General features: G+C 38.8%; 1 protein-coding gene across 2 annotated transcripts in view; it reads left to right on the top strand.

Annotated features, from left to right (window-relative positions):
- Nucleotides 1-14,416, top strand: part of ncam1a (neural cell adhesion molecule 1a) — a 222,069-nt gene that overhangs the window by 179,030 nt on the left and 28,623 nt on the right. For both annotated transcript variants that reach the window (XM_079405265.1, XM_079405266.1), the window contains exons 10-13: nt 905-1,089; nt 2,852-2,948; nt 4,517-4,684; nt 7,398-7,523. In XM_079405265.1, coding sequence (XP_079261391.1) covers nt 905-1,089; nt 2,852-2,948; nt 4,517-4,684; nt 7,398-7,523 — 576 coding nt within the window. The remainder of the gene's footprint in view (nt 1-904; nt 1,090-2,851; nt 2,949-4,516; nt 4,685-7,397; nt 7,524-14,416) is intronic.

Raw genomic sequence — 14,416 nt, forward strand, 5'->3', positions numbered from 1 at the left:
ATAGAAATTGTGTGGAAATGCAGTTTGCCACAGCCTGGCTTGTGAGTAATCAGCTTCTTGGTTGAGTGCACGGAGCGTTTCGCAGTAATTAGCGATAAGAAAAGGTGCTTTGTCTGCTTCAAATGATCCTAGATGAGATTGTTCACTCCCATGCTCAGACACTTACGGTTTGGGTTAGAGTCCCGTTCTGTTTTGCATGACTGTACATTTCTTTTATTTCCCACCTTTTATTTCAAGTTTACATTTAAATGCATTTTTTCTTTTGCTTGGTTGTTTGTGTATAGTTTTATTGAAATTGAGCTCAGCCTCATTGTAAAAATGAAGTCTCAGGCTGGCAGCCAGTTAGAAAGAGTTTATTCTAGCTATTTGAAATCAGTATCTTTATGCAGACTTTCGCTGTTTACTTACATCAACATGGTAAGAACGTGTTCTCCTAAAATCGCACATGAAATCATAAATCATTTCAAGCCCTAAATTTGCCAATATTCATTTCAGCCACTGCTGTGATAAGATTTCATTGGACGTTTCATCCAAAAGAGAGACATTATGTTTTGGGGTGCCGACATTATCTCGGCAGCAGTGTTGCAGCCTGTGGTCCTGAGATAGCGATAAGATTTGAGTGGATATGTGTCTTATCAGACCAGCTTTATGGGAAATGTGATGACTCAACTGCATGTATCAATCCTGGAGTGGAAAGTCTAGTTAGCCGAAATGAACATCAGGGGGGCAACAATCACAACAGAAAATAGAGCAGATATCAGAAATCGCAATTCTGAAAGATGGTTGAGGGGATGATGGGTAATGTATGCCAGCTTGAAGCCGTCAGAATTTTTTTGCTCCAAGGCCTTTCTCTGGAACAGTCCATGTGTTGGTTGCACTTGGCTGACACTGTTTATAATTACAGATGCTCCAAAGATCCAAGGCCCTGCGGCGGTGTTCACCTGGGAGGGTAATCCGGCTAACATCACCTGCGAGGCCCTCGCTCACCCGGGCGCCTCCGTTTCGTGGTTCCGTGACGGCCAGCTGTTGCCTAGCGCTAATACCACCAACGTCAAAATCTACAACACTCCTGCTGCCAGCTTCCTGGAGGTACGGCATCACCGCTCAAACCCATCAGCCTTTAGATGCCCCCTCATTAATGTTTCAACACTAAAGTCATGTTTGACACTAATAATTGTCTTCTGAGCTCATTTTCAGTATACTTCAGCACGCTGATGCATTTGATATTAAATCATGGCTGTCAATACTGCATTGAGAAAACACAGTAATTACTGTTTTTTCTTTTCAGTAACCTATGTTCTTCATTTATGTACAAAATAGAGCTGACACACACATCTACCCACCCTTATCAGCCCACAAGTGCTGAGAATATAATGACTTGTTTTTATTGTGTAATAGAATAATTCAAGTCATTTTAGTTCGCCAGTCGCTTGACTTTTTGATTTTGTTTTCACATTACTGCATTAATTATTATAATTAAGTTGCGTTCTGTATAACGACACATTGTGAATGGCCCGCATGGAGCATATTGTTTTTAGAGTCTTGCAAAAGCACAGATTGTGATGTTTAATTTGTTGCATCTAAATACAAAAAATATTATATTTTGGTTCATTTGAAAGCAAACCGTAGAAACCATTTGAGATCAGATCACAGCATTATGAGCTTTCTATATAATGGTAAATTTGCATCTGAACAACTTGACTTTTTAATACCACACAAAGTCTGCATAATATTAGAACCACAGGAAATTGATTATTGAGTACAGCTAATCAAAAACAATATGCACAGATTTACATGATGTAGCAGAGATGAAGCCAAGATGCTCCAGGAGCCTTTTTCAGTTTACATGTGTGTCGTGGCAATTTTCTATGTCAATAAGGCAAGAGGCAGAAAGTCTTTTGAATTTTTATTTCTTGCAAGAAATGGTCAACAGTCATACAGATTGGCTGCAAAGTGTGACAAAGAAAAAATGTCTTGACTCTGTTTCTATCCCATCCAATCATAATGCATATTCAACATATGTGTCCATTTAAGGTATCTAACTATGTCCCCTATATGTGATTCTAAGTATTCAGTGCAAATCATCTTCTTAGAAGCTAGGATGTAGGGTCTCTAAAATAGCTCTACTTGTCTACACACACATTTCATTCATTTCCTGTTGTTCTTTTAGCACATCAAAATAACTCTAGCATACTGATGAAGCATTCAGAGAGTTTAAAGAACACTATTTAGTAGAGTAAAGCAAATAATAATAAATGTGTCTTTAGAACATTGTAGGAACACTTTTTAGATCAGAACCCCATTCTAGAAATGCTTTCCTTTGTCAGTCAAATTTTTGCAGATTAAAAAAATAAATAATTTAAATACTTATTATACTGTAAATACTGGTTTCAAATTTTCCACACGTTATTGACTCATTATAGGACCTCAAATTTCCACTTTCTAAATGACAAATCAGCAATACTCTTGCACATGATGTCACCACTTGTGGGCGGGGCTTTGTCTCATGGTTCTCAGTGAAGGGGCTTTAAATATGTGGTTCAGCACTGCATGAAAGGTTGTTTTTGATTGTTCTGTGAAGCTTAAAATGTTCTCTGTCACTGTCCCTATTCCCATGGCACATTTTACTAAGCTGTTGGAGCTAATGGAGACAGTACACTTCCATTCTTTCTCTCTCTCTCTGTCATTCAATAATTATTGAGCGAGGTGAATGCCAGCGGTGCAGAATAGGAGGTCACTGTCATTGCCATGGCAATGAGCTTCCCTTAACCAGCTAATGTCTATGTCATGCTAGCTAGGTCAGAAGAGAGGCGGTGCCTTGACGTGGATTTTTTTTTTTTTTCTCTGACAGGTCACTCCGGACTCCCAGAACGACTTTGGCAGTTACAACTGTACAGCAACAAATGTCATCGGCACAGAGTCAAAGGAATTCATTTTGGTTCAAGCAGGTTTGTGAATGTTTAGAGAATGGTGTACAAAAATAGCAAATACTTTACATTTATAGTGAACATGAATCAAGCACAAATTGTCATTCAAAGGTTCTAATTAGCTACTCCCACATCCTTTCTCACAAATGGTGTCTTAACACAGAAAAAACACTTCAAAAATCCCCCTTGGTACCAATTCATAATCCACCAGGTATGCGAAAGGTAAATCTCCCCCAGACAGAGATGTTTTAGCTCCAGATCAGAGCCTGCGCTCGTATTTTTTAGGCTGAGTCTCTTGGGTAATAAAAACAGCAGGGTATAATTTTCAGGCTGCAGATTCGATGGTTAAATGCGACGCTGCCTCTGATATTTTTGGTGCTCTGTAAAGTGGAGCAGATGCGAAATGGTGTGGAAGGCAGTGAGGTGATTATTTAGTCTCAATGCGATGAGGCGGTGCAGGAGTGACGCCCGTTTTCTACCTCACAGGCTTTAGAGCCACCACACTTGTTATTGTGCAATAAAGTCTCATTTCTTTAAAAGCGAGTTTTACTGAGTAAGTGCGTGAGGGGAGGCGGGTAATTTTATATATATATATATATATATATATATATAAATTTATTTTCCCCCCGAGGATGAGTTATGTTGTTGTAAACCTTTTTGTAACAAAAATAAAATTTTTATCACAGTTCTGACTTGTAGCATTGAACAGAAGGTTTATTTTTTGCTACTGTGCCTTTAAGACTTTTAGAAAAACACGTTTTACATGGGAAATGAGAAGATATGTGCTGTGGGTTTGCTGTTTGCATTCAATACAGTCTATATATGACTCATCCATCGAAAAGAGCTTCTTTGCAAAGCCTTCATTACATTCTAACAGGATTATGAGACAATCCACAATGAAATGAAATGTTAAGATCTTAATAAGGACTTAAATGATCAGGAAGGTGGACACAAATAAATATCAGATTCGTGTTTCTAATTTTGGGGTCCCTCAGGAGGATATACAAATGGTAGATACGCTCAGGGCCAGCTCATGTTTTGGCAAACTTCCCTCATAGACGTTTCCTCATCAAACTTCCCTCATAGAAGTAGAATGTGGAATTTCGGTGCCTCTAGTGGCACCAGACAGATCGGCAGACTGTTTGGAAGAGTGTTTGAAACTTGTTTGAAAACAGTAATTTTCCTATTGATTTATCTGTCTGATACCTGAAGGTTGGAACAAGCCATTTTTGCAGCTTTGTTCCTAGAGATTGCTTTTTTTCTGAAAGTTACAGTATGTTTTCATAGCACATCAAACTCTTTCATCTCAGAAGTTCAAGGAAAATTTGATTCCTTGTGATATGACCAGTTTAAACAATATCTTGGTTTGCCTGAAAGATATTTTACTCGTGCTTCAGGGAAAACTGTACTGGCCACCGCAATAACAGTTCCCTTGGTGAACCATTCCCCAAGCCCATAATAATTTTTCATTGTTTCAGTTTGTCTATTGCCTCACTCACATTTTTGTGGTGCCCTGCATTTGTGTGCGGAGCAGTACGCCAGTTATCTTCCAGTGTGTGCTTATAAGTACGTGTGTGTGTGTTCTCTAGATGTGCCTTCGGCCCCCTCTATCGAGCGTGTGGAGCCGTATTCCAGCACAGCAATGGTGGAGTTTGATGAGCCTGCCTCCAGTGGAGGAGTGCCTATCCTCAAGTACAAGGCTGAATGGAGGATAGCAGGCCAAGACTGGACTGACAGAGAGTATGAAGTAGAGGATGGTAAGTATCCAACACACACACACACTGTAATAACATTTATTCAGAACTGGAAGCAATGAAGAGAGAAAACAAGATACATGAGGCTTTTGGGAGGCTATAAAAGCTTTTCCTCATTTGTGTGAAGGTCAAGCTCTTGTTTTCATAGCATTGTTTTATACTGAAATGACCACAGATTCTCAGATGATTGTATTAGAGCAAGGATTTTAACTGAGTTATATTGTTTAAGTGCAACTGTTTTTAAAAACACTGTCCTAAAGCAGACGTGATGTGGCAAGATTCCAGCGACAAGCAATTTTTCTGTATCTGCTGAAAGCAAAAATATAAAACCACAGCCAATCAGAACAGTGTGTGTTTGCACACTTTCTTGCACTTGGAACACACTGCGTAGTGTATTCCAGATGGCCCTTTTATGGTTTTCCTTGAGGAAATTGTACCGAAGCTTGTTTCCGCCTCAGAGTAAAAAAATAAAAAAGAAAGTTATAAATAAGAAATAAGCACATTGTGAGATATGAAGTCACACTGTACAATATAAATTCACAATTCCAACGTATAAAGTCACATTTGTGAGATATAAAGTTATATTATGGTATGTAAAGTCACAATTATGAGTAACAGTCGTAATTGCGAGATATAAAGTCATATTATGGCATATAAGTTTATGATAAAGCTGCAATTACATTAAATTTGTAATCAAGAAAAAATTGCAAGTGTGAGATATAAAGATACAAATTAACTTCACTCTCAGGCAGAAATTTGCTTCCATAGTTTTGTCATTTGATAGCAGATGTTTCTTAAATGCCACAGTCAGTCTCTGCGGTTTGTCCATGTTTGACGTTTAGCATACATGAGGAGCTGAATTTTGGTGCAGTGAGGTTTCATTGTGTGCAACTGACAACATGTAGTGTTGCTTGTCACCGTTGCAGCTGGTTAGGACAGAAATTTTGATTAACACTGAAGACCTTTTATTGCTTGTCACTTTGTTTCTTCTCGCCTAGTTAAGATGCTGTATTACACTTTAAGAAGTAAACAGCAGTGTCTATGACGCACATAGAGCCACCCTCCCGTAGTCAATATAACAACTAAACACTTTCCACAGCTTCTAGCCATTTCAAATTGTGGCAAAATAACCTTCCCCGCTGCCATAAAAACTCTTTCATTGGCGATATTGCTTGGCAAGCATGAAATGCGATGACCAAAAAGTTGACCAAAAATAGAATGCACAAATGTAGAAGAGGGACAGTGTTCACTTGAATGCTAAATAAGAGTTCTCTGAGCAGTTGTCACAGCCTGACATGTGCTCTGTTTGTCTGTGGGTACTGTCTGTCTCCCGGGGTGGCGGGGGGAGAGATGTCAGTTTGCTCACTGCTGACAGCCTGCTCGCTCTGCCAGACCTCCTTGGGACATGCGTCAGAACAAGCCTCACACACAAAAATGCAGCCTTTCACGAAGCAGTCTACCAGCCACCTACACACACAAACCTCTGCTCAGCCAATGGCTTTTTGATCACTCAACCTTTTGTCAGTCAGTCTCTAATGCATTAGATTGGCGTATGATAGTCATGCAGCAGACTCGAACAGAAGGTACCAGATTGAACGAGTACAAAAAATCAGGAACAGCACATTGGTCATTATTGATGTATGACTGGTGATTGATGTAGGTTGGAACTGGTTCTTTTTAGCATTTAAGGTGAATTACCCAAATTTGAAATCATTTTAAATTCAATTGTAAGATTGTTTGATATGATGGAAAACAGCATATCATATTTATAACCTAAATGAAAACATGGTGATAAACCGCAAACAAACATTGAAGTAATGTGTATTTTGCTGAAGCAATATCACACAAGAAAGAGTGCTGTTCTGTATATATACTACCAAAGACATTTATAATGTTACAGAAGATTTTAACAATATTGTTACTTCTTGCTTATCAAAAAATGCAGCATTGGTGTACTTCTATTCTATAAAAAACATAACACCAAACTTTTGATTACTAGTTTAAGTTCATATAAAATAATTCACATTTTAGACAAAGGTGGCCAGTTATTTTGTTTACTTTACAAGAAAATAGTTTCAACCGAACCCAAAGTAGGGTGTCTGGAACAACAATGAAATATCAGGACTCTTGTCCAATGAAATTAGATGACAAAAACTAATGGTTGTATAATAGAAATGCTGCATAGGGACCTCTGGGAAAACCTCTGAGTGATGACTCTAATTGGAGGATCGTTTTTGGATCAAACTAAAGTGTATTTTACTACAAACATGAAACTCAAAATTATTTGCAGGGTCTTCTGGGAAAACATCTGAGTGATGACTAGGCCCACACAAAATCTGTGCCCACAGTACTACCCACAAAAATCCTGCAGACTTTCTCAGAATTGGAAACCTATTACTCATAACGTTTCACTCACTGTTTCCCCCTTTTGTATTTGTTTATTTATTTAATATTTTAACTAATCAGTTATGCATTTTTTCTCACTATATCTAAATCCAACTGTTTGTTAAGACAAATAGTTTCAAACAGACTAGTTCTCTATAATCCCAAAGGTCATGTGTTGTGATAATATGTGCAATTTTATTATATCCATGGATATGCATAACAGTTTTTGAAAGGTTTGGATATGCTTTGTTAAAACCAGACATATTTTGTCATCTAATTCCATGTTTTTACATCAGATATTTTATTGGAGCTCTAAATCTGTCTAAACCAGGTCTCAACTTGATCACCATTGTTGGGCTGAAGCCAGAGACCACGTATGAGGTCAAGATATCAGCCATCAACGGCAAGGGTGAAGGAGAGAGCAGCCCCCCTGAGAGCTTTAAAACCCAACCTGTCCGTAAGTGCCTCTCTTTCTGTCTTCTTCTCTCTTTCAGTCCCTCTTTATCATATGACCCTAGCGCTCTCTTTACCCATCAACCCCCCCTCCTCAGTGCAGCAGCAGACCTCACTACCCACAATGCATCCCTGCCTTGGACCCTGCTGGATCTCTCTCCCAGGAGATGCATTGCTTGTCCTCTGCGTGTGCTTCTGTATTTACTGTATATGTGGATGTGTATGTTCATTGAAGTCTGTGTCTGTGTGTTTAAACAATTTCCCGAAGGCCATCTTGTCACTGAAGCCTCTCACCTCAGCAGTGCTTCCCAGTGATGTGGCCCTTCTTCCCGTCCTTACGGCTCTTCTGCCGGTGCCAGCATGTGCCAGGCAACAGCTGTGTCTCGTGTCTACTGAGAGCTGTGTGTGCTCTGTTAAGTGTCGTCCGTGTTGATTGGGCACTCTTCTGTAGAGTAGATGATGAAACCCTCTTTAACCTCATATCCACAATCAGATCAGGATTAGACTCTCAGAAATTGTAATATCAATGATAAGATCTAATCTTCATGAAGCTGGAATATTTTGCATTTGTACAGCAGTATCATTTGAAGATAAGTGTAGATGGTATTTCTCATGTATTTCACATTAGGTGTGCAATGAATGTAAGCCTGTTTCTGCCTTAAATTAAAATAATAATGACTTTATTTCTACATTTTTATCAAAATTGCCATTTTATATCTTCTAAATGCGAATTTCTTTATAATTGTAAATTTATAATCTCATAATTACGACTATTTATCATAATTATAACATTAAATCTCAATTTTGGCTTTAAAGCTCACATTTTGACGCATAATTGTGGCCTTGTATCTCACAATTCAGACTTTTAAATGAATGTTTTAATTGTAATGTTATAAACTTATGACTTAGTTTTCATATTTGTAGCAGTAAATATCAATCTCACAACTGCAAGTTTGTCATAATTGCAACTTTATTCAGGTATATCATAAATGTATTGTGACTTTGTATCTCACAATTAGGACTAATTACCTTGAGTTTGCAATTATATATTAAAAATTGCAATATTATAACTCATAATTGGAACTTTAAATGTCACTTTTTTATTACTTTAAGCTAATTTTTGACACTCAGGTGGAAACAGGCTTCCATAGCTATATGAAAGTGAAGTGAGGTGAAATTTGAGGTTGGTTTGCAGTGTTTGATTGACTCTGTGTTGTGGAGCTCTCCACATTAATGAAGCATCATCCATATTTCGACTTCGCAATGTAGTTTTCAAAATTCCTACAAATCTACTGGTTTAATTACTGCTTGTCACACGAAGCCATTGGCTCAGAATGTTCCACTTAGAAAGCAGATTAGAAAAGTTCTAGTTTGATTATTCAATTTCCTTCTGCACTCAGGGATTAAGTGGCTAAAGTTTAAATTGCAGAAAAAGTCTTATTCCTTGTCGCTTTATTAATCCAATTTATTGATCCAATTCAGTTGATTCAAAAGCACTTTGTAATAACATTACAAAAAAAAAAAGGAGTCGCACGGCAATAAGATTGATTTCCATTTGAATACCCAGAAGCTTTGGGGGAATCTTACAGAAATTGGTAAAAAGCTAAAATAACACAAAACAAGACTTGTTTATTCTTCCTTTGGATGTACAATAGCTCATGGCAGGAGTGAATTGCTCCATTGATGTAAGTCAGAGACAGGCTGACATGAAACCTTATCTTACTTTTCTTATCATGTTTCATCTTTGCTTCAGCACCCTGTGTTTTCACAGTCCCCACATTCGCTCTCTTGCCTGCACTCATTTCACAACAGCTAATTGGGTCACCCAGTTTTGCCATTTTGGGACTTAACAAGCCATTCACGTAGTATATTCTGGCCATATGTGAGTCAGCAAGGTGATTTTCTCACCTTTTTAAAATGAACCCCAAAATGGCAAGTTGGGATTGGCCTCCATTTTATTCATTCCTGTTCTCATATTCACTGCTTTTTATGGTTCTCATCATGTTTTCCATCTTGTTTTGTTCCACTGGACATCAGGCTCCCCTTTCAAAAGTAAGTGTTCCATCTCTCTGCTCTCTTTCTTTCGCATTTCTGTTTGTTTTTCCATTTGCTTCCATTTCAGCCATTGCAACACTCCTGCCAAATCTACTAGTAAGCCTTCAGAGAAGATAGTAAAAGCTTGAATAGAAAGTTAAAGACTCCATGAAATGGGTTATACAGTGCAGTTTTCTTTCCTGCGTTTGATGGAAGTTGAAAGGACTCATCCTTTTTTGAATAGCCAATAGGCTGTTACTTCACAGTCACAAACAGTGATTGGACTTTAAATTATAAATGCTATTTATAATTTACTGAGCATCTGATTGGACAAAAAACTATGAGGCGTATAGATATAGACTTCAGATATAGATTTCATGGGGTCTTTAAATAAAAATGTATTGAGAATTAATATTTTTGCTTCAAGTTGACTCAAATATTGGCGCAAATTAAGTGAAACATTCTGGAGGGGTTTCACTGAATTTAAAACTCTTCGGAATAGCCTGTGCTTTAAAGAACTGTGGCGACTCACATTATATCTGTTGTTGTACTTTCCAGATGGGATTCCATTCTATTACTCAAACAAGGATCAAGGTTTGCTGTGAGATCGTTTAGACCAGTACATTTTCTTTCCTTCCAGTCCTGGAGGCTCAATTGAGAAAATTGCCTTTTATCCAAAACCTACAGTAAATATGCACCTGGTTCAACTCAATTATGCTACAAGGAGCAATTACCACTTGATTAATTGAATCAGGTGTGTTAGGTCATGGCTTGAAATGCTAATTTGTCTAGGCTCCCTGGGGTCTGTTGATGAAAAGCCACCATTTAAACGTATATGCTTGCATCTTAGTGAAAAAGATGTAGTTTCCCCTTTAGTTTGCAGTTATCTCTCCATTTTCATTCACAGTAGCTACTACACATAAAATCCACTGAAGTCTCAAAACAAGCCATTTTTTTCACACTTGTAGGATAGTCACAACCTCAGTGGCTAATGTTGGTGTTTAATTTATAGTTTGTTTGAGGGTGATTGCTTTGCAAAAAAGCAATTTTAAAACAGTTGAACTATAGAATGGCAATTGTTTGTTTATGCAACACAAAGCAAATAACATTGTGATGAAGCTGTTGCTAATTTAATTGACAGTATTTTCTTGTTGTGGCTCTCTATTGTTCTCATTATCCCTGACAGGGATCATTTGGCTGTGGAAGCTTTCTCGTGATCATTACACAGCGGAATAAAAAAGAGGCGATGGGCGAGGCAGAGACCGTATCTCATAATGGTAGTGTGATGTGGTCGTTTTCAGATGAGATTGATGGCATTGTCCGCTCTTTCTCTGGAACTATACTTGCGTGAATTTAAGAGGTGATTGGCAGGACAATGATCCAGGCACTTCAAACACTTACTGATCATTTATCAATTCGTACATGACAAAGCGAGACCACCGGCGGCATCGACACTTGTCAAATTATGGCTTCGCAAATCTGGTGACAGTTTATTCGTTTCGAGCTTTCAAACCAAAGCGAAAATTTCTTCTGTTACAATTCTTCAGAAACTTCAGAAGTAATCCTAACAATAGCGGAATGTTTTTGCAAGCTTTCTTTTCTCTCTTTTAATATGAACAATCATAATCAAGTTGTTTGTTATCTCAGAAAAAAATGAGTCTTGCTATATCTAGGGCAGGAAATGGCTTGTTACAGCAATAATTCACCCAAAAAATTAAAATTCTCTCATTTCTCAATTCACAACCTCATGTCATTCCAAACCTCTATGCTGTTTTTTTCTCAATGTCCCTGCTTAAAAGCTTTCACCAGCCTAAACTGGTTTGCGGGTCTTTAAGTGGTCTTCTAGGCTGCTCTCTTGACTGATTTTAGATGGGTTTTAGGCACTTTTTTTGGAGCTTAGACTGGATTTGGTGTTTTCTTTTCAGTAGGTGGAACACAAAAGGAAGGTTTTTTCCATACTTAGACAGTTTACGGTGTCCACTGGTGTAAAAAAAGTTAAAGTAGTTTAAAACGCGATATCTGATGAGTTTACATTTACATTTAGTCATTTGGCAGATGCTTTTATCCAAAGCGACTTACAGTTGGGGAATACAAAAAGCGATTCATCTTGAAGAGGCAATCAGACAGAGGAAGTGCTCGTAACACCAAGTCTCAGTCATTGTTCAAATAAGTACAAGCTAGTAAGGGAGGGAAGGAAAGAAAGAGTGTTTTTTGTTTTGTTTTTTGAGTTTAGGATGAAGTCAAATACTGCCGAAAGAGATGAGTTTTCAGTTGTTGCTTGAAGATTGACAGGGATCCAGCATTCCGGATAGGGGTGGGAAGATTATTCCACCAGCCAGGAATGGTCAACGCGAATGTTCTGGAGAGTGATTTTGAGCCTCTCTGTGATGGTACCACAAGGCGTCACTCACTAGCAGATCTCAGACTTCTGGAGGGGATGTAGGTTCGTAATAGTGAGTGGAAGTAGGAGGGTGCTGAGCCTGTGGTAGTTCTGTATGCAAGCATCAGTGTCTTGAACTTGATGCGAGCTGCCACTGGTAGCCAGTGCAAGGAGATCAAGAGAGGTGTAACATGCGCTCTTTTGGGCTCGTTGAAGATCAGTCGTGCCGCTGCATTCTGAATCATTTGTAGAGGTTTGATTGTGTTTGATGGCAGACCAGCCAGAAGACCATTGCAGTAGTCCAGTCTAGAAACGACAAGGGCCTGGACAAGAAGTTGTGCAGCATGCTTTGTCAGAAAGGGCCTGACAAAGCATGCTGTTGGTCAGTAATGACATAATTCCACTCTGTTCCTCATATAAAAAGCTATTGTTTGACTTCAAACGACTTGAAACATAGTTTATGAGTCATATGGACCACTTTTGTGGTGCCTTTGTAGCTTGATAGACTGGTCACTGTGTATTGCCATTGAAAACATGAAGTTGGAAATTATTCTAAATGGTTCCACAGACAAAAATAAAAGCATACAGCTTTGGAGTGACATGAAGTTGAGTAAATAATGATAAAATTTTCACTTTTGAGTGAACTATTTCTTTAACAGTTAGGGAAGTATGACAGATTGACTCCATCCATTATAAAGCAACAGCACATCTGCAGTGAATGGCGTAGTTTGACGTAGATGGAGCTTCAAGTAAGATGTACGGTAGTCCTCTCAGGTGCGTGTCAGAGATTTATGACCACAGGCCATCCCGCAGTCTCAGCCAATAGAGTGCCCAGAGCGCTGGAGGAAGAGGAAGACAATGACACAAAAGACATTGTTGCCAATAGCAAGACTGAGACTTTCTCTCCTCAAGAGCAAGGATCCATGCCTCTGGCCCCCACAGCCTGTGGAAATTGTAAAAGAGCACTATATAATTCACATTACTGCGGTATGTGCTGCAGGGACCAGTGATTCAAAGCGTGAGAGCTCCCTTTCCATTTTATGTGCTATGAGCATGAATGAAGAGGCTGGGATTGTGTATGGAGATGGAGTGATGACAAAGCTAGCTAGGCCTGTCACGTAAGCAATAGAGGCAGGAGTGATGGGCACCTCTGGGAGTTTTCTGATGGATAATGCCTCACTGCAGTAAGGTCATCTCGGGTGACAGCTAAAATATTCACAGCGACAAATAGGAACTCTTTCCATGAATGTGTGCCAGGCTTTCTGATTGCTAGCCTGTATGCGGGTCACCCTGCTCCCAGAGGGCACGTAGACTCCACTGACATAGCCTTTCTTTGATATGAATGTGATCACCACAGAACGCAAAGGATCAGAGAGCACCGCGGCAGGGACTGTACCTATGGAGACCTGCTGTGGAAATGGCCTCTGATCTGAAAATTGTAGGTTATACAAAAATAAAGGAGGTCAACTCAGAACCCAACGCTAAAGTCAAAAGGAAAATTCAGGCATTTAACCTGCAGTGTTAAAAAAAAAGGAAAGGAAAGTGTACCACTGGGATAACTTCTTTGATCTTTTTAATAATATATGTTTTGCTTTTTGTTTTGTTTGTCGGGTTTGTTTGTTTTTGTTTCTATTCTTTACTAGACACTTTTATCCAAAGCGACTTACAAATGATGAACAAACAATTCATATTTATTATCAAAACGGCTCTTTTGGAGAGACTGTTCATGATTTATTGGTTTTATAAAAAAAAATTAGTTAGTATATTTTTAACATTATAGTCTGGTTGTTTTCACTCACTGCAGCCGTACAACTGTGTTCAAATCACCTAAAAGTGATTTTTGCATAATAGGTCCCCTTTAAATAATTTGTACTGTATTGACTCAAATACAACCCAACTTGTACAGCCAAACCTCTTTAATAACACTTAATGCAATCATAATGGGGCACAGAAAGTAGACCGTAAAACAGTTTACGTGGCACTTCATTAGATTGTGCTCAGTTATTTAGTACTCCTGAGAGATGGTTTAAACTAGGTCTATTGCCTAGCACATCTGGTGGTTCTCAGTGGTTTCTCTGTTTCAGTGCCGGTGAATACATCTCTCAGAGATAGAGACACAGGCCAGCGACCTAGCAGATGGTCCACGTCCTCAGGTAGAGTTCTGGAGTGCTTTAATTGTGATCACCGCTACAACGGCATTAACACCCCCTTCATTTCCCTTGACATGAAACACTTATGATATGATAATCCATATTATTCCGCAGAGCAATTTTCTTCTCTGTCTGAGACACTCTGGGTGCTTTGAACCTCGGCCTCTGCTCTGTGATATCTACAAAGCACTACACAATGGAACTTCCCCACAGCGTTTCATCAGACCACAGCGGATAATACAGTTCCATTTTAGCATGTATTTTTTTCATCTGCAGAGCAGTAGACCAAATTGAAGAACAGAGCAGTGTTTTGTGAGATCAATAAGCCTGCAG

The sequence above is a fragment of the Barbus barbus genome (genome assembly GCF_936440315.1).
Source record: "Barbus barbus genome assembly, chromosome: 43".
In the NCBI taxonomy this organism is placed as follows: domain Eukaryota; kingdom Metazoa; phylum Chordata; class Actinopteri; order Cypriniformes; family Cyprinidae; genus Barbus; species Barbus barbus.